This window comes from Phodopus roborovskii, unplaced genomic scaffold (assembly GCF_943737965.1).
Source record: "Phodopus roborovskii unplaced genomic scaffold, PHOROB, whole genome shotgun sequence".
Classification (NCBI taxonomy): Eukaryota; Metazoa; Chordata; class Mammalia; order Rodentia; family Cricetidae; genus Phodopus; species Phodopus roborovskii.
This window is the reverse complement of record NW_026126571.1, coordinates 29,751,470-29,774,508: the sequence shown is the minus strand read 5'-3', so window position 1 is coordinate 29,774,508 and position 23,039 is coordinate 29,751,470. Positions and strand designations below refer to the sequence as shown.

Here is a 23,039-nt window from a genome sequence, read left to right as displayed (position 1 = left end):
CTCTCAGAGGGAATTTATCATTGTAGTTCTGCAGCATCGGACTGCTATAGCCACGCTGAAAGTGAAGAGGACTGAGAGCCAAGGGCAGTGCTCAGGGCTGGCTGGGACAGGGTGTACAGGCTCCTCATGGAAGTGCCGGGCTGTCTAAGTTACAAAATGAGACAGCACCGTTTGCTCATTTCAGGGAGTCTAGTTATGCTTGTGTTTTGCTGGCTGCCTGCAATATCTCCCCTCCCCCCATTTCTTTCTGAATGTTTGTTTGGGACAGGGCCTAACTATGTAGCCCAGGATGGCCTTGAATGTTCCACCCTCTCTCTTCAGCCTCCCAAGTGAGGGAAAAACAGGAGACATAACCCTGGAACAAAAATATCTTCGATAATCTTCAGGACTAGTGCTGTCTAGAGGAAATTGCTAAAGTCAGAAGTATCTTTCTCTTATCAACATTCCCAGTAAGTCCTAGGCCATGGGAATGGGCCCAGGAAAGGCATATTCTTTGTTACTGACTAGGTCAAGTTTCTGTAACAGCTTCTTCCTGGTGAATTGAACAGGACAACATTTGGGATCTGGGGGTTGTTCTGACCTTGATAAATTTCCTCTCCCAGAAGTACACACATTCTTTATTCCCCTCTACCTAGTCACTCTCTCTGCCTACACTCCAAGGCTTTGGGAGAAGTCTACTTGATCCAAAAGTCATGGTCAATGGTTCCCTAAAGGCTTTCCGGGCACCTTGTGCATCCTGCATCTAGAATTTGTATTATAATTGCTGACCTCTGATGTTACCTCTCACGAGATTCTGGAACCAGATACCATGAACATTTTATTTACTGTGTGTATTAATTACTTTCTCTTGCTATGACAAAATACATGATAAGGGCAACATCAAGGAAGTCTTATTTTGCTCACAGTTTGAACATGACATCCTTACCATGGCCACAGAAGCGTGAGGCATCTGGTCAACCATGTCTGTAGTCAGGAAGCAAAGAGAGATGAATGCTAGTGCTCAGCTGGCCGTCTTCTTTTTATTCATCCTGGGATCCCAACCATATTTAAGACGAGTCTTCTCACCTCACATAACACAGTATAGAAGCTCCCTCACAGACACACCCAGAGGTTTGTTCCTAGGTGTTCTAGGTCCTGTCAAGTTGTCAATCAATATTAACTATCAATCAACTGTTAAAGCAAGATCAATATAATAAATCTACATCAAGTAAATGACACTAAAATACATGTCAATGCCACTAACCTATAATAGGGACTTTGTTGCTTTGGCCCAGGTTTCAAAAACAAACAGTCAGAGTTGGGAAGGGCATTGGTAACACACACAGAAGGGAAGACAGTCTTGTCTCTGGTTCTGGGTTCCATTTGGGATCGTCCATACTTTTAACCTTTGTTCTGCATCTCTCTTTATTTCTTCTGAATAATTTCTAGGTCTAGGATTTATTTGCTCCCTTGCATGTAGGAAAGAAAAAGATAATGAGTTACCTAATCCAATTCTCCTGTGGGAAAAAACACAGCGATTTAAATCCCAGTAAAGACCAAGTGAATTAGTATGTCTCTAGAAAGTTCTTCAGACATCACAGTCAAGAAGTTTAGAGGGTAAGGAGTTGGGTGCAATGGGACTTCCGGTGCCTCTAGAACACTGTAGGTAGGTGTTTTTCTTCTTTAGTCTCTGTTTCCACAGTGATGTTGGATAATCACCCTATCTTTGATATTAGAAAGTATTTCTTTGTAATAATGTTGGTATAGTATTGACTAAGGCCATTTACTCCTTAAGATTAGCTGCAATCTGTTGATTTGCTTCCAGGACAAATTATGCAATGCTTTATCAGATAGACAGTTAAAAGTATTTTTTTCCTATAGTGAAGGTTTATTCATTCAATATTCAAGTTGGCTTCTATCTGAGCACCAAATATGCTAAGCATGAGGCCCCATCCTATGAGAACCTATAGCCCAGTAAGTGTCAGGAATAAAATCGAGAGATTGTTGGGGTAGAGAATGAAGTGAATATTTGAAGTGAGAATTTAGAGTAGAGAAAGAATGACTCGAGAGATGGCTCAGCGATCAAGAGCACTTGTTGCTCTTTCAGGGGACCCAGGTCTGATTCCTAGTACCCACATCAGGAAGCTCACAGCTATCTCGAACTCCAGCTCCAGGCGATCCTAAGCCTCTGGCTTCCAAAAACAGCTGTACTCACATACACATACCAACGTGCATACATACATACAGACAGACAGACAGACAAACCCTAAAATTAAATCTTTAAAAAAATTGCAACTTGAAGAAAAAGAACAGAAAGAATTCAAGCCTCGTAAATAGGGTCATATTCACCTTGTGCCAGCTAAAAATAAACTCCAAATGCTTCAACTGGATGGTGCGTAGGCTAAAACGCCTCGCTGCCAGCAATAAGGATGGCTGACAAGAGGGCGGAGCGTGCACATCTTCGATTGGCTAACTATAGAGTGACGTCATACGATGGTGGCTCCTCTGGGCTCCCGGCGGCTCCTAGGGAGGAGCGGCGCCGGCGGCGAACCGGCTTCTGGGCACTAGGCTGCCAGGTGCAGACTGGGGCAGGCGGGGACCCAGCCCCTTGTGGCCGAGCATGGCGGGCTCGCTGCCTCCCTGCGTGGTTGACTGCGGCACCGGGTAAGAGCCGCGCCCCATCGCTCCCAGTCACGCTTCGCTAGGCATACCGAAGCCATTTCCCCCAGCGGAGTCAGACGGCAAGAGGAGCGTGGAGGGATGGTGCGCTCAGGGATGGAGCTTAGTCAGAGGGCAAGGGGAGTTTGAAGGATAGGGCTTAATCTGGGGGATGGGGAACTGAGGGTACGGGGCTCAATTCGAGGGCATAGAGAGCTGAGGAATGGGGTTCTGAGAAGATGGGGGGACTGAGGGGTTGGGGCTGTGGAGTTCCTGGGCAGGCTGCACCTCGGGGGGGGGGGGGATGCTGCTGCAGACGCTTTCGCTGCAGGCCTTACACCTGAGAGCTCACGGTGTGTCCGTGTGGCCCCCACCCCCTCTTGGTGCTTGTCACCCGTCCTCATCCTGCGCTGAGAGCGTGTCACCTTTCCCTGCTGATGAACCAACCACCTACTCGTGGAGATGTTTACACGTGCCCTGCCAACTTGACACCCTGTCCTCCTTCCCACTCTGCTCTTTTCCATTCTGAAATGGCACAGCCAAGCTCAGCTCCTGCATCAGTCTTTGCTCTTAAAACACACACACACACACACACACACACACACACACACACGATGCATTTAAGAAAGACTTCCATTTTGGAAAAAAATCAGTCTAAATCTGGGGATTTTCTTCTCCCGTTTTTTGGGGAGGGAGATAGTTCTTTTCCTCTTTGATAATGTTAATTTTTCAGAAAAGACCTTAGGAAATGTTTTGGGGCTGTCAGTGGCCCAGGTTTAGCTGCTTTTAGGAAGGCCGCTCTTTGGGAATACCTTCTGGCTTTGCTGACAAAGTACTTCATAAATATCTTGCAAATAAATTTGGCCTCTTAAAACGTTTTCTGACGGATGGTAGTCCTTTGTCACCAAATATGCTTTGGCATGTTCACCTTCTTTTTTGTAGAAAAATATACTTGGTTTGGTTTCCTTGACAACCCTGTGGGGGTGCCTTCTAATTTGCTCCAGTCCATCTCCCACTGATGTCTTTTTCTTTTGTTGCTCAGGGGCCAGCAGTGGTCACAGGCTGAACACACGTTTTTATTTGTGCCAATTTTTCTTTTGGAAATACACTTTATAGAGAAGTTTTGTGGCTATGTATTTGAAAAGTTGCATTCCCAAACACAAGCTCAAATCAGTGTTGCCATTACAGCCCTACTCCATTTGCTGACCCCCACACCTACCCCTGGGGCACAGTCTCATCCTGTATCTGACACTCTTCTTCAGCCTGGTAGTGTCAAGAATGAAGACAAATATGTAAAAGTTTCCCCTTTTAATGTCTGCATGTGAGATTTTTGTTTTTGTGTTGCCCAAACTGCTGAAATAGAAAGCACTGGGTAGACACTTCCCAAGTTTTTTTTTAGTGCTTTGTTTCATATAGTAAGCTGAGATCTCATTTATTGATCTTGCTATAAATATCTAAGATGTGCTCAGTGTTGACCTTTTGAAGTGAGTGATTGATGTTTCTTTCACCTTCAGTAGATCATCATGGCCCAAAGCTGTGCTGCAGGCTGTCACAGGCTTTGGACACGGTGACAAGGAAACCTGGGCCTTTCCTATGGGTGTTTTCTGCTGTAGAAGTCCCTGTGGTTATTGTGAGTCCTTAGTGCCCAGTGTGTGAGCAGAAGGAAGATTGCATAGCCTAAATTTACCAGCTTCCATGTATTAGTAATTCTTGTATTTCTTAGAGAGCTCAATCATTTTGGACTGAGTTTTGTCTGAGAATAGAACAAAATGTAAAATGCAGCTAAAGATAACAGGGATTGAGGAATAGAATAGACTTGGGAAATCGCAGTGGGTGCTACTGATGAAATGAACAGGGTTTTTGGTTTTGTGCTTTGGTGGTGGTGCATTTTGAGCCCAGGGACTTTGGTTAGTGATGTTTCTACCACTGAATGGCACCCTATGTCCCGGTCTTGTCTGTCTGTGTGTCCTTTGTCTATTTCTCTGTTTTTGTCTTTTTCTCTCTGTCTCTCCCCCTTTCGCTCTCTCTCTCTCTTAGTCTTCTCATTGTACAATCCAGGCTTGCCTGGAACTCCCTAGCCTTGACTGTACTTAGAGAAATCCTCCTGCCTCAGCCTCCTAAGTGTTAGGATTACAGGTGTGAGCCACCATGCTCATCTGGTTTATGTTTTATGGTAAATATGTTTCTTCTGGTGACCTCAAATCTGATAAACCCTGAGCCCCACTGAGTGTACACAAGTCTGTGAGATCCAAAACTGAAGTTTCAGCTGTTTAAGGGATGACTAGATTGCAGAGAAAACTCCAGTCACGCATCTCAACCAAATGTTTAAAATAGTTTGACAGAGTTAAACCAACTTTGAGCAAAATCCGGTGTGTACTCTTCTGGCTCCAGCAGCTTTTAACATTTGTCGTATCATTTTATATTCCTGTGTGTGTTGTTACTTTACTGAGATGTTTAAAAGAAGGTTGTAGGCACCATCTTCTTACATGTTTCAGTGTCTGCTTTCTGAGAGCAAGGACTTATGTAATCATGGACCAGTTACTGAAGTCAGAAAAATTATTTTTCTTCTCTGCAGCTGGACTTGTGTCTATCTTGGAGGTTAACCCTGCCTACCATTGTGCCATACTTTGCATTTGGTGGTCATCTTTTTATTTTATTATTTTGTATGCATTGATGTTTTGCCTGTGTATAGGTGTCCGGACCCCTGGAACTGGATTACAGACAGCCTTGAGCTGCCATGTGGGTGCTGGGAATTGAACCCTGGTCCTGTTGAAGAGCAGCCAGTGCTCTCAACCGCTAAGCCATTTCTCCAACCCCTCCCCAACCTTTTAAGGTGATGGGGTGAAAGTCCTGTTACGTAGCCCAGGCTGGGATTATAGGCATGTACTGCCACACCTGGTCACTTATGTCTCATGTTGTTTTGAATAGTTCCTTAGTCTTTTTTTTTTTTTTTTTTTTTTGTCTTTCAAGATATTGTCATTTTGATAGTCATTTATTTATTTATTTATTATTTATTTAATTTATTTTATATAACAAAGTCCATTTAAATGAAAACAAACATTTAGAGACAATATTTGGGAATTTGGGCATTGTTCTTTCCAAACTACATCCTGCTGGTAAGGGGTGCTGTCATGGGGGATTCGAAGAAGATTCAGAAATCCTGGCTGTAGATAGTCAGTCATTTATAATATCCCTCAGTTTTGTCTGTCTGGTGTTTCTGGTAGATAGAGGTTGTGTAGTTTTGTAAGGGCTGCTGTAGAATGTTGGCTAATACATTCCATCAAAAGACCTAGCAGCCTTCTACCTCATTCTTTACAAAGTGTTTTCATTAGTATATATTAATTATGCATGATTTGTTTTTATTATGATATATATGTACAAAATGTATTTCAGGGCTGAGGAGTTGGCTTAGCCATTAAAGGCTCACAATCAGAAAAACAAAGAGTTCAGCTTCTAGAATGTGTTTGAATCATATTCACCTCCCCCTTGCCCCCTCCCTTGCCCCCTTCATACTCCTTCCTCTAATCCCCTTCCTCTTTCTAATTAGCCCCAACCCCACTGTCATGCTTTTTGAATGGGGGCCAGTGAGTATCATGATGGCTATTTATAGAAGCATGGCACCTTACTAGTGGCTACACTACTAAAGAAAGAGCCCCCCCCATTAATTCTGTAGAAATCCCGAGAGAGGAGTGGGGCTCATGGGCCCCCTCCCTTCCATGACAAGGTTACTAGTCCACTTTTGTGTAGCTCTGGTGCAGGTAATCATAGGTACTGTGCGTTCAAGGGTGCCACAGCTGTGCCATGCCTGAAACAGCATTGCACCCACCACCACCTCCTCCAGTTCTTAGTGTTATTTCTACCACCTTTTCTGAAATGTTCCCTGAGCCTTGGAGGGGGAAATATAGATTTCCCACTTGTGGTTGTCACTCAGCAGTCATTCATTCTAAGTCTCTGTAGCCACTGCTGACCAATGTGGTGGGGGTGAGGTGCAGGGAATCTTCTCTGAGCAAAACAGACTGACGTGTGGACATGGGACAGAGCATGTGATGCCTTTAGCAATAGGGCCTTAGCTCTGGCCGGTAGCCACAGAGGTGGCAATCGTTTACATTGTTTAGGGGGCCTTCCTGACCAGCAGCTCATAGGGAGGTAGTGTGTGTGGTGACATCTTGTTTGTATGCTAAATAAAGCTTGCTTGAAGATCAGAGGGCGGAGCTAGCCACTAACCAACCATAGAGGTCTCCTTCTGCTTGTATGTCATGTGAGTTCTACTGCCCACCTCACCAAACAATCTTTTCTCCCTTCTCATGGGTCCCTTTCTAGTTTCCTGGGCTCTATACATGCTTCCACACATATGCATATATAAAAATAGAAGCTAGGACTAGCATTTTAGAGATCCTGTGGCATTTGTTATTCTGAACCTGGATTATCTCATTTGATATACTGTTTTTTAGTCCCATACATTTTAATGAGAATTTCATTCTTCTTTATGATTGAATGCAATGCCATTGTTTTAGGCACCACCGTTTCCTTGTCTATTCATTAACTAATGGTCATCTGGGCTGGTATGAACATGGCAGCAATACACAGATGTGTGAGAATCTATGTGGAAGGATTCAGAGTTCTTTGGATATAAATGAAGGGGTGGCATAGGTGGGTCATGGAATTTCTGTGTTTAGTTTTATAATACCTCCACACTGATTTTATAGTGGCTGCATTTTGCATCCCCACTATAATATCTAGGGCTCTTCTTTACTCACAGCCTTACTGGCATTTGTTACCATGTTTTCTCCTTAATAATCATCCTAATTGGGAGTGAGATGAAATCTCAAAGAAGTTTAAGAAGTTTTTAGACCTTTAAAATTTACGAATATGCATGTTTTGCCTGCATGTATGTATGTGTACCATATGTTTGAAGTGCCTGTGGAAGTCAGGTGGGGGCATTGGATCCCATGAAACTGGAGGTATGGATGTGTGTGGGCAGCATGTGGTTTCTGGGAACCAAACCCAGGTCTTCTGCAAAATAAGCAGCTGCTCTTAACTGTAGAGCCATCTTTCCTGCTTGTTCCATATGGATTTTAATATGGTATTGGGATTTTGTTAGCGATTGCATTGAATTCCTAGATTGCTCTTGGTGTTCTTACATGAGCATAGGAGGTCTTTCCATCTTCTATTGTCTTCCTCCATTTTCTTCACTTCTTCAGCGTTTTCATTGTACAGGTCTTTATTATTTTTCGGTGACCGTGGGAAATGGAATTATTTTCCTGATTTCATTCTCAGTATGTTTGTCATTGGTATGTAGGAAAGCTACTGAATTTTGTATGTTAATTTACATTCTGCCACTTTGTTGAAAGTGTTTATCAGCTCTATGGGTTTATCTATCTGATGGCGTCTAGGGTCTCATTTATAGATCCATATCATCTTCAATATGGATCCCTTGACATCTTTTCCTATTTGTATCCCTTGTATTTTCTTCTCTTACTACTCTTGCTAAGACATCAAGTAATAGATGTGCAGTGAGGAGTGTGGACACCTTGACTTGTTCCTTATCTTAGAGGAAATAATTTCATGAAGTAAGAGTTGGCTCTAAGTTGGTCATGGATAGCCTTTATTATGTTGGTAGCTGGTCTTTCCATCTTTAGTGTCTTTGGTTTTAGTTATGATAGGATAATATATTTTGTCCAAAGCCTTTCCTTGCCCTGTTGAGGTGATAATTTGATTTCTGTCTTTGAGTACATTTGTGTGATGTATTTCTTGATTTACAGATATTGAATCATCCATTTTGTCTCCAGAATGGAGCCAACTTCATTGTGGTGAATGATTTTTTTTTTAAATGTGATCTTGAATTCTGTTTGCAAGTATTTTATTGATAATTTTTTTGTCTAAGTTAATCAAGAAGGTTAGTTTGTAATCTCTCTCTCTCTCTCTCTCTCTCTCTCCTCTCTCTCTGTGTGTATGACTTTTTCTTTAAAGATATGGTGGAGTTAGTGTATTCCTTTAGGCCTAGCCTATTTTTTTCAACTTAGAAATTAAATTTTTAAAAAATGTATTCTTCTCTCACACATTATATTCTAACTGCAGCTTTCCATCCATTTCTCCTCGTCCCCCTCCCCATGTCCCCTCTCTCCCCAGATTCATGCACCCATATCCCCCTAGAAAAGAGCAGGCCTCCCCGGTAAATCAACTCAACGTGGCAAAATATGATACAATAAGACCAGGCACAAACCCTCACATCGAGGCTGGATGAGGTGACCCACTAGGAGGAAAAGGGTCCCCAAAGCAGGCAAAAGAGTCAGAGAAACCCCATCTCCCATTGTCAGGAGTCCCCTTCAAAACACCAAGCCAACACCATAACATATGCAGAGGACCTAGCGCAGACCTGTGCAGACCTCGAGGCTGCCACGCCAGTCTCTGTGAGCCCCTATGAGCCCTGCTTCATTGATTTCCCAGTGTCTTCAATCCCTCTAGTTCCCACAATTCCTCCTCTCCCTCTTACTGGGAGATTTGTAATTACTGCCTTTATCTTACTGCTTATCACGGATCTGTTTAGATTGTCACATCTTGGTTTAACTTTGATAGGTTATCTGCATCTAGAAGTTCATCTATTTCTTTTAGATGTTCCACTTTAGTGATTTTCTTAATTTCATTGGTATCTGTTACAATATTTTCCATTTCATCTCTAATTCTTTTAATTTGGATCTTTTCTCTTTTGGATTTGTCTGGTGAAGGAATTGTTGGTATATATATATATATACACACACACACACACACACATATATATGTCTATATATATTCCTCTGTTTTTTCCATTTTATTATTATTTTTTCTTATTTTACATATTGATCCAAGTTCCCTCTTTAAAGAACATGGTTTCATCAGTTCTTTGCATTTGTTTGTTTCTATGTCACGAATTCTTGCCCTGATAATTTTAAATATCTTAATAGATTAAAAAAAAATCACATTTGTTTGCTTGGGAGCTGTGAGTTGTGGGGGTGAACTTGTGTTCACACAGTTGTGCACATGTGCCCTGGCACACACATCACAGCTCGCATGTGGAGAGCAGGCAGCTTGTGGGGGTCTGTCCTCTCTTCTGTTGTGTGGTTTCTGGGGCTCACACTCAGTTCAGTCTTGGTGGCAAACACCTTTACCTGCTGAGCTAACTCTCTAGTCCTTTCTGCTCTGACATTAAGTCTGAGTTTGACTTATTCTCGTTTTCCAAGGCTATAAAGTACATAATTAATGTATGTGTTTCCTTTTGAAGACTGGTTTCATTGTATTGTAGAGGTTTCTTCAGCAAACTGTTTATTATTAAGTATTGTATTGTTTAGTTTCTGTGAGTTTGAATTTTCTTTAGTTTCTCTGGCTGCTGATTTCTAGCTTTATACCATTGTGGTCAGATAGGATACAAAAAGTTAATTTTCTTTATTGTGTTGAGACTCATTTTATGTCGTAGTATATAATCTGTTTTATGACATTCTGTGGGCTGCAGGAGGATGTGTATTCTGCAGTGTTCGGATGAACTGTTCTGTAGCCGTCTGTTAGATCCCTTTGATTTTTGATGTCATTTAGCTCTGGTGTTTATTATTTTTTATTAGGATGACATGTCTGTTGATGGGAATGGAATATTGAAGGTGTTATTACTGTGTAGGGTTAACTTCTGGCTTTATATCTAATGGTATTTGTTCTGTGGAATTGGGTGCTCCCATGTTTAGTGAATTTGTTTAGAATTGTAATGTGCTCTTGATAAATTGTTCCATTAGTTAGGATGAATGCTTGGACTTGGTTTTTTTTTTTTTTCCTTTGCTCTTTGGGGGTCTGCCACCCAGGTTCCAAATAAATATACCAAGGCTTATTCTTACTTATGAATGCCTGGCCTTATTTTGGCTTATTTCTAACCAGTTCTCCCTCCCTCCCTCCTTCCCTCCTTCCCTCCCTCCTTCCCTCTTTCCCTACCTCCTTCCCTCCGTCCCTCCTTCCCTCCCTCCTTCCCTCCCTCCTTCCCTCCCTCCCTTCCTTCCTTTCATGACAGGGTTTCTCTGTGTAGCCCTGGCTGTCCTGGAACTCACTCTGTAGAGCAGGCTGGCCTCGAACTCATCTAGCCAGCTTTTCTAATTTGAATGAACCCATTTGTCTTCTGTGTTTTGCCTCTGGACTTTTGCCTTTCTCTGGCTGGCTGTGTGGCTGTGTGACTGGCCCGTGGCAGCCCTCTCTCCTTCTCTTTTTTTGCTCCTCCCTCTTTCCCTTATATTTATTCTCCCTACTTGCCAGCCCCCCAGCCTTTCTCCTGCCTGGCTATCCTTTCCTTTTTCTTTAATAATTAAAAATATTTTATGTGTATAGGTGTTTTACCCACATGTATATAGACCACTTGTGTGTTTGGTGCTAGAAGAGAGCATTGGATCCACTTGTTGTGAGCTGCTGTGTGGGAGCTGGGGATCCAACCTTCCAGATCCGCTGGTAGAGCAATTGGTACCACTAACCACCAAGCCTGCTCTTGATAGCCCCCATGTCTTAATTTCTTTGAACACATTTGTCATTATTATTTTGACTTCTCTGTCTAGAATGTCACATAACTCACTTTATTGGGTGAACATTACTTTGGGATTGGTAGATTTTAGAGGAAAAATTTTCTTGGTTTGTTTTTAAAAGTTTGTTTAGTTGCCCTTCAGTGGATGTGTATGCAATTCTTTGGAGGGACCAAGTGCTAAGTAGCGTTGAGCTGCTGCTATTTTTATTAGATTAGTGTTCAGGGCACCATTCACTATCCAGGGGAAGAATGCTCTGAAAATAGAGATTTAGTTAGTTATGGAACATTTACCCCTTCAATGACAGTCATTTTAATTTTAGGCAGTAAAGAGACATGGATTGTAGTGTATATATTAACATATTGGTTACTGCAGGAATAAATGGAAAGAAAAAGAAGAAAAGACTCCATAACAATGACTCATATAAAAGAGAAAGGTAAATAGAAGGTAGAACTTAAGGGGCAAAAAGAAAAAGTGGGCTGGAGGCTGGGGAGGTGGCTCTGTGAGAGAATGTGTGCCTGGAAAGCATGAGGAACAGAGTTTGTATCCCAGAATCCAGAAGATGTTAGGCGTGACAGCCGCCTATAATCTCAGCACTCAGAGGCTTAGACAAGGGGTCCCCAGGCGAGCTGGTCATCTACACTAGTTAGACGTGACAAGCTCTGGGTTCAGCAAGAGACCTAGCCTCATTAAATAATGTGGAGATTGACTGAAGAAGACACCCAGTGTTCACTTTGAGCCTTCATATGCACATGTTCCTACATGCACACTGGCCTGCGCACCTGCTTACACAAGTATGCCCACACCTACAAACATGCACTTGCATGTGCACGTGTGTGCCTACACATGCACACAGGGAGGCAAAAACAAGTAGGGTAGGGGATGAAGGAATTATGGCTAAAGATGGAGTGAGGATGCAAAGACTCACTGTCAGATAACAATCATTTCCTGTCTCAGGGTATTGTGGCACAGGGGCTCCACAAACCAGGCCAGACTGTATTCCTCAGGAGTGGAAAGGGCAGACAGGAAAATGAGGAAGGGAACCAGCAATCTAGAGCAAGAAGAGACTGGCTGTGTGTGTGTGTGTGTGTGTGTGTGTGTGTGTGTGTGTGTGTGTGTGTGCGCGCGCGTGTGTGTACCTTTGGGTTTCTAGAATAAATTCCTAAGAGTGGGATCTCTGTGAGGAAGGGCAAGCAGGGTGCTCTCTGCAATCATGTAGGAGCAGTTGCTGGTGCCTGCAGACTCACTGTCACAGCATGTGGACACATTTTTTTTTTTTAAACCAACCTGGAAGATAAGCAGTGCTATCTCAGTATAGTTTTAACTTGAATTTGTTAGGTGGGGGAGTTAGATATCTTTCATACGCTTAAAAGCCTTTTGCGTTTCTTTTTACCTCCATTTCGGTAACTGTTTTCCTCTGGCTTTTGGTTTTCTGTCTTATTTTTAGAAGTTCTTCATATATTAGGATGTGTGTGGGGGTGGGGTTCCATAGACACTGTTAGTGATTTGCTAGGAAGATTCGTCACAGAACAGAAACAGTCTGAAGGGAGCGTGGGAAGGAATCTGCAGGAAATGTGGTGCAAACTTCTGAGGACTCTCTTCTCTTTCTGTGCAGTGACAGGGTATACCAGTGACAGGGTGTGCCAGTGTCAGGCTGTGCCAGCCATGGGGTGCGCCAGTGATGGGGTATGGCATTGACGGGGTGTTCCAGTGATAGAGTGCGCTAGTGACGGGGTGCGCCAGTGATGGGGTGCGCCAGTGACGGGGTGTGCCAGTGTTAGGTGTACCAGTGATGGGGTGTGTCAGTAGTGGGGTGTGTCAGTGATGGGATGTGTCAGTGACGGAGGGTGCCAGTGACGGGGTGTACCAGTGTTAGGTACGCCAGCTGTGCCAGTGATTGGGTGCAAGTGATTGGGTGCGCCAGTGACAGGTGCGCCAGTGTTAGGTATGCCAGTGATGGGGTGTGTCAGTAGTGGGGTGTGTCAGTGATGGGATGTGTCAGTGACGGAGCATGCCAGCGATGGTGTGCGCCTGTGATGGTGGCGCCTGTGATGGTGTTCGCCGGTGATGGTGTGCGCCAGTGATGGGTGTGCCAGCGATGGTGTGCGCCGGCGATGGGGTGCACCTAGTTCTTCCTGGTGAATTGTGACAACACACTGCAGGCTGTTCTTGGGAGAACCAGCTGGGCATCAAGTGCCCATGGCTGTCACTGGAGCTGCTCGTGTAGTCCTTTTCCAGGGAACCTGTGTTGGATTCCCAGCATTCACATGGTGTGTCACAACTGACTCCAGTTCAGGGGATCCAGCTCCCTCTCCTGGCCTTCAGGGGCACCTGGCCCAAAGTGGTGCACAGGCATATGCAAGCAAAACACCTGTGCATGTAAGATATATTTAAGTAAAAACTTAACAGCAACAAATTCCAAGTCACCAAAGGGCTTCTTATAAATGGAGTTGTTTGTACTATGTAGCCAATGAACCACCATTACTAAGGTTTAGGGGGAATGTTAGGAATCTTCCTGAGTTGTCAGGCAAGCAGGCCTATCTAAGGAGTGAGCTCAGACCTGTTCACCCACCCCCTTTTTGCACATTTGTGATATATGTATTTATTTTTCTTGTTTATTTTATTTTACTATGCAAAATTTTAAGCAGTTACATTGATCTGTCTTTTCCTTCTTGATTTTTGAGCCAAATAAGAAAGGTTTTATTTTTTATTAGCAGATTTTTTTTTTTTTTTTTGAGATAAGGTTTCTGTGTGTAGCTCTGGCTGTTCCAGAACCCACTCTGTAGATCAGGCTTGCCTGGAACTCAGAGATCCATATGCCTCTGTCTCCCAAGTGCTGGGGTTAAAAGATGTATACCACCACACTCGGCTTCCAGATCTTATTTTTAAAAATATTATTTGGATCAGATTAGTTGTTAGAGTGCTTGCCTAGCATGTGTGAGGCCTTGGGTTTGATCTCCAGCACTGCATATTAGGCATGGTAACAACCCCAGCACACAGAATGTAGAGACAGGAGGAGGAGAGTATAAGGCCATCCACAGCCATGTAGAGGGTTCAAAGCTGGCCTGAGCTACACCAGACCCTGTATAAATTTAAGTTTCATTTAAACCTCTAGTTCACATGGAGTTAATTCTGGAGGTCGGTATAAGAAGTAGACCCATTTGGGTTAGATCCTTTCTTTCCTTTTGTCTGTCCTTTGTATCTCAACATGACTAATGAAACAAAACAAAACCCATGGCTGGACATGTTACCTTTACCTCATGTTTTCTGTTGTTTATTCCGCACTTCATCTTCATTGTATTGATCTGTTGGTCTGCTAATAGGACCAAGAGCCTTTGAGGCTGGTGAAGGTTTGACAGCTGCTGACACAGCTTCTCTGCCCTACCAAGTCTTTTGGGGGTTTCCCTTTTATTCTTGTTTGTTACTCCAAATGAATCTTACATTCAACTTCTCCAGGTCCAGGATAACATGCTTATGGAATTTTTTTGAGATATTAGCTTTTCTTTAATAACCTTCATCTGATAATGCCTTCTTATCAAGGACATAGTTTGTCTTTCTATTCCAACTCTGTTTTGTCTTTCAGGAATCTTGGGTGTTATTTTTTTTTTACCTCCCAGATGGATTCCCACTCTTCCAAACTGTGTAAACAAGCCTGGCTTCTAACTCAAGTTGTTTTTTAGCCTCCTAAATGCTGGGATTATAGCCTAGCATGAGTTTGAAGCTAGTCTGGACTACATGGCATGCACTTATTTCAGAGAAAATAAAAAAATAAAAGAACCAAGTGCTGGGATTCTTAAATTTACACTTGGGTATTTGATCCTTCCCGCTCTCTGCCTTGCTGGGAATTGAACCCAGGGCTTTATATGTGGTAGGCCAGCACTATGCCACTTAGCTACTCCCGATCCCTTTGATTTTCTTTTTTGTCTTTCATGAATAGTATCTTCAATTTCAGTTTTATCTTTTCCCCAGGGCCTGCTCATGTTAAGTATATTCTGTGCGCTGAATTGGGCTTTTGGTCCCTTCTTTTCTTGAATATATCAAGGTCAGTTTTGAACTCCTGATTTTCCTGCCTCAATCTCTTAAATTTTGGGGTTTATGATACCATGCCTGACTGGCAACTGGTGTTTCTTTTTTTTCTAAGACAGGTCTCACCATATAGTCAGGCTGTCTTGTAACTATGTAGATTGGACTTGCTTTGAATCACAGAGATCCACCTGCCTTTGCTTCCTGCATACTGAGATCGAAGACGTGCACTGCTATGCTCATTAGCAGCTGGTGTTTCTAAAATAAATAGGGTGCTTTTGGGCTACTCTGTTTGCTTGTGTACATACATATACACACATGTCTATAAATACCCATATCATACACACACATATATGTATGTATGTATGTATGTATGTATGTATGTATGTATGTATGTATGTGCCACATTGGGAAAGTATCTGTCAAGTTATATTTTTTTATGTCCTGAATGTGCATTAGATGTTAGGTATCTTTGTCCTAAATGGAGACAGTTGCATTTGAGAATAATTCCCACTTGATCATGATGTATTATATATACAGACATATGGGGCAGTCTCAGGTAACCTGGGTTGTCCTTGAACTCTTGTACTTGCTGAAGATGACCTTGAACTTCTTATCCTGGTGCTTCTACCTGTCAAGTGCTAAGATTATGGATTCAGCCAGTGTGTGCAGTGCTGGGGATCAAACCCAGGGCCTCATACGTGCTAGACAAGCGTTCTCACGACCAAGCTACGTTTTTACCATGTGGTGCAGTATGTTTTGATGTAAGCTATGTCCTGTTGTTAGCATTTGTTTTAGATCGTTACAGAAGTCTAATTGTAATTGGTTTTGTAGATACTTATTTATTTTTTTGGGTGTGCAGTCTTTCAGAGTTGGTATGTTACATGGTCTTCATAAAACACACGGGGCTGTTCTTGTTCTTTTTGTGTGCTCTGATATCATTTTACTAGTGCCAGGACTACCTGAGTGGCAGCTTTGGTTTGCCTGGGCGTGGCAGCACGAGGAGATCTACTTCTCCATTTCTTGAAGTCTAATTATTGTTTTCTCTAGTAGAATCAGTTTCTCTATTTCATTTGTTTAAATTGTCCATCTTGGATAGATTTTCCCATTGTATGTGTATTGTAGCTACTTGAATTTTAAAACTCTGATTTTTTTCCTGTTTGTGAGTTATATTTAGGCATTCTGTCTTTATCTCTTTTTTGTTGGTAATTAACTAGTCATAAGGATTATTATCAGTACTTCAGATTTTCTGTCTTTCTTAAAGACATACTTTGGGGTTTACTCTGTTATACTCTGTCTTTGGTGGCGGGAGGCGGACACCCTTCTCGGCATGCTCTCTTTCTCATTTGGGACAGGCCTGGAACTTTCCACCCTCCTGCTTTAGGCTCCAGCGCTGGAGCCCACGGGTGTGCGCAGCACGCCTGCTCTGCTGCTTTTCTTGATTCTGTTGTTTTGCAGTGTTGTTTAGTTCCCCTTATATTGAGAAGCTATTTAATGGTACACAGTTTTGACAGAGATGTATCTTAGATATACCTTTAGCTATCTGTGTTCTTAGATATGGATATTTTGATTATCACTTTCAAGAAATTTCTCTCATTTTTGCTTTTTACTTTCCCACTTAACACAATATTGTATACTATTATGTGCATAAGAAAGGTAGGAAGCCTTTTTGATCTTTTATTTTTTAAATTGTATTTTTTGTTTCATTTTGTGTAAAGAATGCTGTTCATGTTATTTCTGTTTTTAAGACTTTATGTTTCCTCCAGAATTGTTTTGTCAGTGTTTTTGAAAAGCAAGTATTACCTGTATGTGTTCGGAGTTTGGCATGTGCCTGTATCAGCTGCCTTATTCATGATGTTATCTTGGTATTTCAGCTTTTTAATGATTTTTGATGATAAATGGTCTTGGGTTAAGAATGGTGTGGCAAGGTGTCCTGGTGATATTATCTCTTTTCCTCCTTGTGGCTCCTGTAGTTTCTGCTAAATGGAAGTTGTTGCTGCCTTACTGGGTGCTAACGGGTCACTTGTGTTTTCCAGAAGTGCCTTACTATGGAAAAGCAGCCTCCTCCCTCCCGTTTTTCCAGTCTGAATTCTGCTTCATTGTATATAAAGACACATCATTCCTACTTTCTTCTCATTGTGTTTGCTTGCTACACATATTTTTGTCCATTCATTATTATTTCTGAATTGTTTTAGTTCTGTCCTTTATACCCAACAGTACCGTTAGATTTCACTATGTTAGCTAGCATGGAAATATTTTATATAATGGGTTACTTAAGCTCATTTACACTTGTTGACAGCCGAATTAAACACATTTGCATTTATTGATATGATCAATATATTTGTCCTAATATATATTTCTTCATATAAAATATAAAATTATTGTATGTATAGCCACATATTTTTATTTTGAATAATTATACACACATATAATTAGAGACACATAATATTTTTGTGTTGTGAGCAGTTTTTCCACCATCCTGGTCCCAGAGTCCTGTCAGCCCTAAATAACACATGGAGACGCCGTATTAGATATAAAGCTGTTGGCCAGTTACTAGTGTTTCTAGTTGACTAGCTCTGTCTTAAATATTAACCCATTTCTATCAATCTAAGTATTTCCACGTGGTCTTATCTTACTGGAGAGAGGTCCAGACCTCTTCTCTCAAGTCTCTACATCTTGAATCTCCTTACTACATCTCCCAGAATCTTGTTTTCCTATTGGGGCCAGCAATATTTAATATATATATATATATATATATATATATATATATATATATATGAAATTTGGGAATTTGGGATTTTTTTTGGTACTGGGGAATTAATTTAAGGGATTCCACCATTGAGTTATATTCTCAATCACTTTTAGAGTTTAGTTTTGAGACAGGGTACAGCTCAATGGGCCTTACACTGACTGTGTAGTTGAGAGAAGGTCCTTCTACTTTTGTCCATAGTGCTGGGGTTCAGGCATCCACACCATGCATTGTAATGGGCACACTGTTTTTAGGAGAGCCTCAGCAGTGAGCAATGATGGAATGGCTTATAATATGTTCTCTCTCTTCCTGGCATTTGATTGGAGGGAAAAAAATCCTTTTACTTATAATTAATAACCACACAGCCATCAACAAGTGTGTCATGTGGGAGGCTAGAGCGATGTCTCAGAGATTAAGTGCACTTATTTCTCATCCAAAAGACCAGAGTTCTGTTCCCAGTCACCCACATGAGGCAGCTCACTCACAACTGCCTGTAACTCTAGCTCTGGGGCATCTGCTGCCCTCTTCTGGCTTTTGCAGTCACCTGCACTCATGTGTACATTGTCTCTGTCTTTCTTGCACACACTTGCAGTTAAAATAATAACAACAACAACAACAATAAAAGCTGGGCAGTGGTGGTGCATAACTTTAATTCCAGTGCTCAGGGAGACAGAAGCAAGTGGATCTCTGTGAGTTTGAGGCCAGCCTGGTCTACAAAGCGTGTTCCAGGACAGCCAGGGCTACACAGAGAAACCTTGTTTTGAAACAAACAAAATAAAAAAAATTAAACTGTGTTCCTTTGAGTAGCTTTGAATCTTTGTTGTCAGAGGATGAAGCCATTCATTCTCCTCCTCCCAAACAACCACCTTAAAAATCTCCATCATGAAAAGTTATCTGAATCACTAGTAGCTTTTTATCTGCCTATCTATCTGTCTGTCTGTCTATCTGTCTATCCATCCATCCATCCATCCATTGGCAGGGTATCACAGTGTTATCTCTGGCTGTCCTGGAACTCACTTCTGTAGACCAGGCTGGCCTCAAACTCAGAGGTCAACCTGCCGCTGCCTCCCGAGTATTGGGATTAAAGACCTGCACCTCCACTGTCTGGCCATAGCTTGTTTTTTTTTTTTTTTTTTTAAAGAATGTACCATATATGCTTTCTAGATCAAAGGTTTTAAATACTCAGTTATCCATATGGTGTTACAGATATACATTCATACAACAGTTTTTTTCCCAAAATGAACAAACCAAATAAAAAATGGAGATGAAACATCTGAAATTCATATATATTTCATGATGTTTACAGTAGACGTGCACCCATTGTTGGGGGGGTACTGACATGTGACATTTCTGCCCACCTCTGGCTGGCTACAGCTTTTTTGCATTAGTGACAAGTCTCCAAAGACATCACCCAGTCCCTGCTGAAAAGCTGGGATGTGAATCATGAAGACGTCATTGCTTTGCCAAAGAAACTGTGTGCTGGCCCAAATTCATTTCCGCAGTGCTGTGGGCAAAGCATGCTGGACTGATGGCAGGATCATGCCCTGGACTGACTGTATGCTCCTTGAGACTAACCTCCTGCGAGCTTCTTTCTTAGCAGCAATGACTGATGGCTGGACAGTTGTTTCCCTTAGACTTTTTATACCTTACCGTGAATCTTGGAATCTGATGTGTTCAGGGTATGGTATAATGTACCTGCAGTTCCAGTGGATTTTTACCTTCTTTCTCTAAAGGATTGCTCAGAGGTTGTGGAGCACTGTATTTAGCATCTCTACAAGTGGGGAGGACATTGTTTTGTTAAATAAGAAGCAGGTCCAAACTGTTCCCGTTCAAAGCCGAGCATTAAGTGAAAAGGACCCAACGTGGAAGCCTGGCATAAAAATAAGTCTCTCTCCCGGCAACACTATGCACCCCCACCCCATCCCACACTCAGACGAGCAGGGGTGGCCTAAAAGCAAAATGGCAAATATTCTGTGGAAGAAGAGTGTTTTGGGAATCAGAATAATTTTAGAGATAACCATCTTGTTCTTAAAAAGTTTAGACAGCATAGGTGCAATAAAATGAAAGATCAAAGAAGCAAGATTAAATGAAGATAAAAGGAAGATATAAAAGACTCCCATAAAGTGGGAATACAAGTGATTTCATGGACCAGTAAAATGGCTCAATAGGTAAAGACACTGTGGCCAAACCTGATGACTTGAGTTCAGTCCCTGGGACCAGCATGGTGGAAGGGAGGAGCTGATGCTTTCAGACTGTTTTCTGATGTCCTGTTGAGAGATGCTGTTCTCTTGGGAAGATGAGAACACTCACTCTAGAAAGGTACTGGTAACAGATCAAAGTATGGATACCACTGAAATCCAACTCTGGTGATCCAATGGGAATATAGGTGAGGAGTTGCTTGTTGTAGCACACGTGACTCAGAGACAGCTACACCACCAAAGCCTACCCCGGAATGGGTGCCCACCCAAGAAACCTGGAAACCCAGAGCACACTGTACACCCCGCCAGTAGTGCAGCAGGTTGAATAATGTTTTTCCCAGCCAGCGTGGTGGCTGGTTCTTACTGCTTATATAATAAGATAGGGAGGAAGAGGCTTGGGGACTCTGGTCAGTTTCAGGGACTTCCTTAAACTATTGAGTTGTTTATTTCCTTAGCTTACCAAGCTTCCTTGCAGGATAAAAATCTTTTACCTCTCGAGAAAATTCTGCATCCTAATGTTTCACTTAGAGGAAATTGCAACAAATGAGCCCCTTGGGAAGCATAGCCTGTTTGTACACACACACACACACACACACACACACACACACACACACACACACACACCCCTATAGTAAATCAATAATAATTTTAAAATCATTTTATTACTGCAGAGATTGGAGTCATTCCTGAGGTTTTTAGTGTCATTAGTAAAAGAATTTAAGAAGCCACGGGTAGTGGCACATGCCAGTAATCCCAGCACTCAGGAGGCAGAGGCAACATTCAAGGCCATCCTGGTCTTGAGCTTCAGGACAGCCAGGACTACACAGAGAGGACCTGTCTCAAAATGAGTGAGTGAATGAATGAATTTAAAAATAGACTCTGAGTTTGAGAACAATTTTATCTACATTTAAAAGAAAAACCCCAGGGGAGGCAAGCTTAGCCTCTGCCTAGAGGAGGAAGATGGAGAGCAGGAAGGGAGGAAACCTTGCCATTGGACAGTTAAACAGCCATGGAAATCAGCCTCATGGGGGACAGGCAGCCATATTGCAGGGAGGAGGAAGAGAATTTCACAGAAAGAATGAAAAAGCCCAGAGACTAGAGAAAGCAGGGTTTGTTTGTTTTTCTGGGACAGAGTCTCATTATGTAGCTCTAACTAGCCTGGAACTTGCTGTGTAGACCAGACTGCTATAGACAGAGCCCCACCTGCCTCTGGCCCTCAAGTGCTGGGACCGAAGGTGTGCATCACCACTCCCAGCCCAGAGGAAGCCTGTTTAGATTCTGCCCAGCACCCAGAAGACACAGAAAAGAAAGAAGAGAAATAAAAAGTTAAGGTTTTCTGAGTAATTCAGAAAAGTGGGCAGGCTTAACCCAACTGCATGACTGCACTTCCATAAATGTGTGGAAAGGAAAGAACATTATTCCTTTAAAGGATACGAATCCCTCTATTTCTTTATCATGGCTGTGAATCCACCCCACCAGCTGGGGTATTAGGTCTTCATTTAGGCTGGAGATCCCTTCTCTTGACCAGGAGACTTGAAGTAGCTTCCCTAATGGGCCTTTACTGCCACGTAAGAATTTCAGGAAGGGAGACCATGTTGGAAATGTCAGGAAATAGCTCCAGTGCCTGTGAAGTCTCAGTTCCTCGAGGACAGCATCAGAAAAAAGGGAAGAAGGTAGAGGCTGTGAGTTTCTGTGGGGTCCAGAGAGTGAGCTGCTATGGCCATGCTTTGTGTTTTGAATGAATGCGTTTATTAAGTGTGTAACAAGCCAGAGAAAAACGATGAATAGCAAGTGATCCATAGATGATAGACAGATAGATAGGTAGCAGAATGAAATCCAATCAGATGCTCAAAACATTCACAGAAATGGACCCAGAAAGCCCCAAAAGGAAGACCTCTGGAGTTTCTGACTCAGTCTGGGAAGACCAGAGTCCCCTCATGTGATGATTCCAGACAGAGGATAGAGATGGCATCATCAAGTCAGGTGCTCACAACAGCAGAAGAAACCAACTGGGGAAGTTGAGGCAGTCTGCTAGAGTTCCCCGTGAGAGTTCTCTCCATGGGTGAACTTCCCATGGCTCAACTTCCTGCTTCTCTTTCCCATTCTTGGCCTTTTATAAACAACAGTAACATCTGTTGGAAATGGTTTACTTTTAAGCTCTTGTCAAGGAGATAATGTTTTTATTCTTGGACAGCCTTAGTGTTCTCTGCTGTCCTTGTGTGTAGTTAGGAAGGCCTGCCTATCCCCAGACAAGAGGCCTTCGAGGATATTGTAGACAAACATGCTTGGCTCTGAAATGGGAGGCAGTGACTGCTTCCAGAGCCAGCCTCTGAGTGAGCTCAAACAGCACACGGACATTTACCAGCATAACGTACATCACAGAGCCAAAAAACTTTACCACAGTCATAGCTGGTGTTCTCAAGAGATTGGAATTAAATATATAGAAGGGCTCACGATGAACTGGAATGAGTTCAATGACCACTCATTAAAATGGAGACATGCCGTGCTGAATTATCCTGAAAGATGAAGAAGGAATCATATAAGCATTTAAACGAAACATTCTTTGTGATGCTTAATACTGATGATTAACTTGACAGGATCCAGAATCGTTGAAGAGAGAAGAGATTCTCCTTGGGTTGCTAGATAGGGCTAATTGAGGTGGGGCATCTCACCCTAACTGTGTGTAGCACTATCCCATGGGCTGGGGCCTTGAGCTGCATAAAAAGGAGAGGGTGAGCCAAGCATCACCCAGACCCACATCTCTGTGCCCTGACTGTGGGTGCCCTGTGATCAGCTGTCTCGTGTTCATGCCACCACGCTTTCTCTGCCATGCTGGTCTCTTGAACTGTGCACCTTCCTTAAGTTGCCTTTGTTAGTTATTTTCTTGCAGCAGCAAAAGGAGTGCCTAAC

The 23,039-nt window shown here is 42.5% G+C and overlaps 1 protein-coding gene across 2 annotated transcripts in view; it reads left to right on the top strand.

Moving 5' to 3' along the window:
• Nucleotides 1–2,513: 2,513 nt before the first annotated feature.
• The window catches only part of Actr3b (actin related protein 3B), a 90,178-nt gene continuing 69,652 nt past the window's right edge, over nucleotides 2,514–23,039 (top strand). For both annotated transcript variants that reach the window (XM_051202964.1, XM_051202963.1), the window contains exon 1: nucleotides 2,514–2,643. In XM_051202964.1, coding sequence (XP_051058921.1) covers nucleotides 2,600–2,643 — 44 coding nt within the window. In that variant the 5' untranslated portion in view covers nucleotides 2,514–2,599. The remainder of the gene's footprint in view (nucleotides 2,644–23,039) is intronic.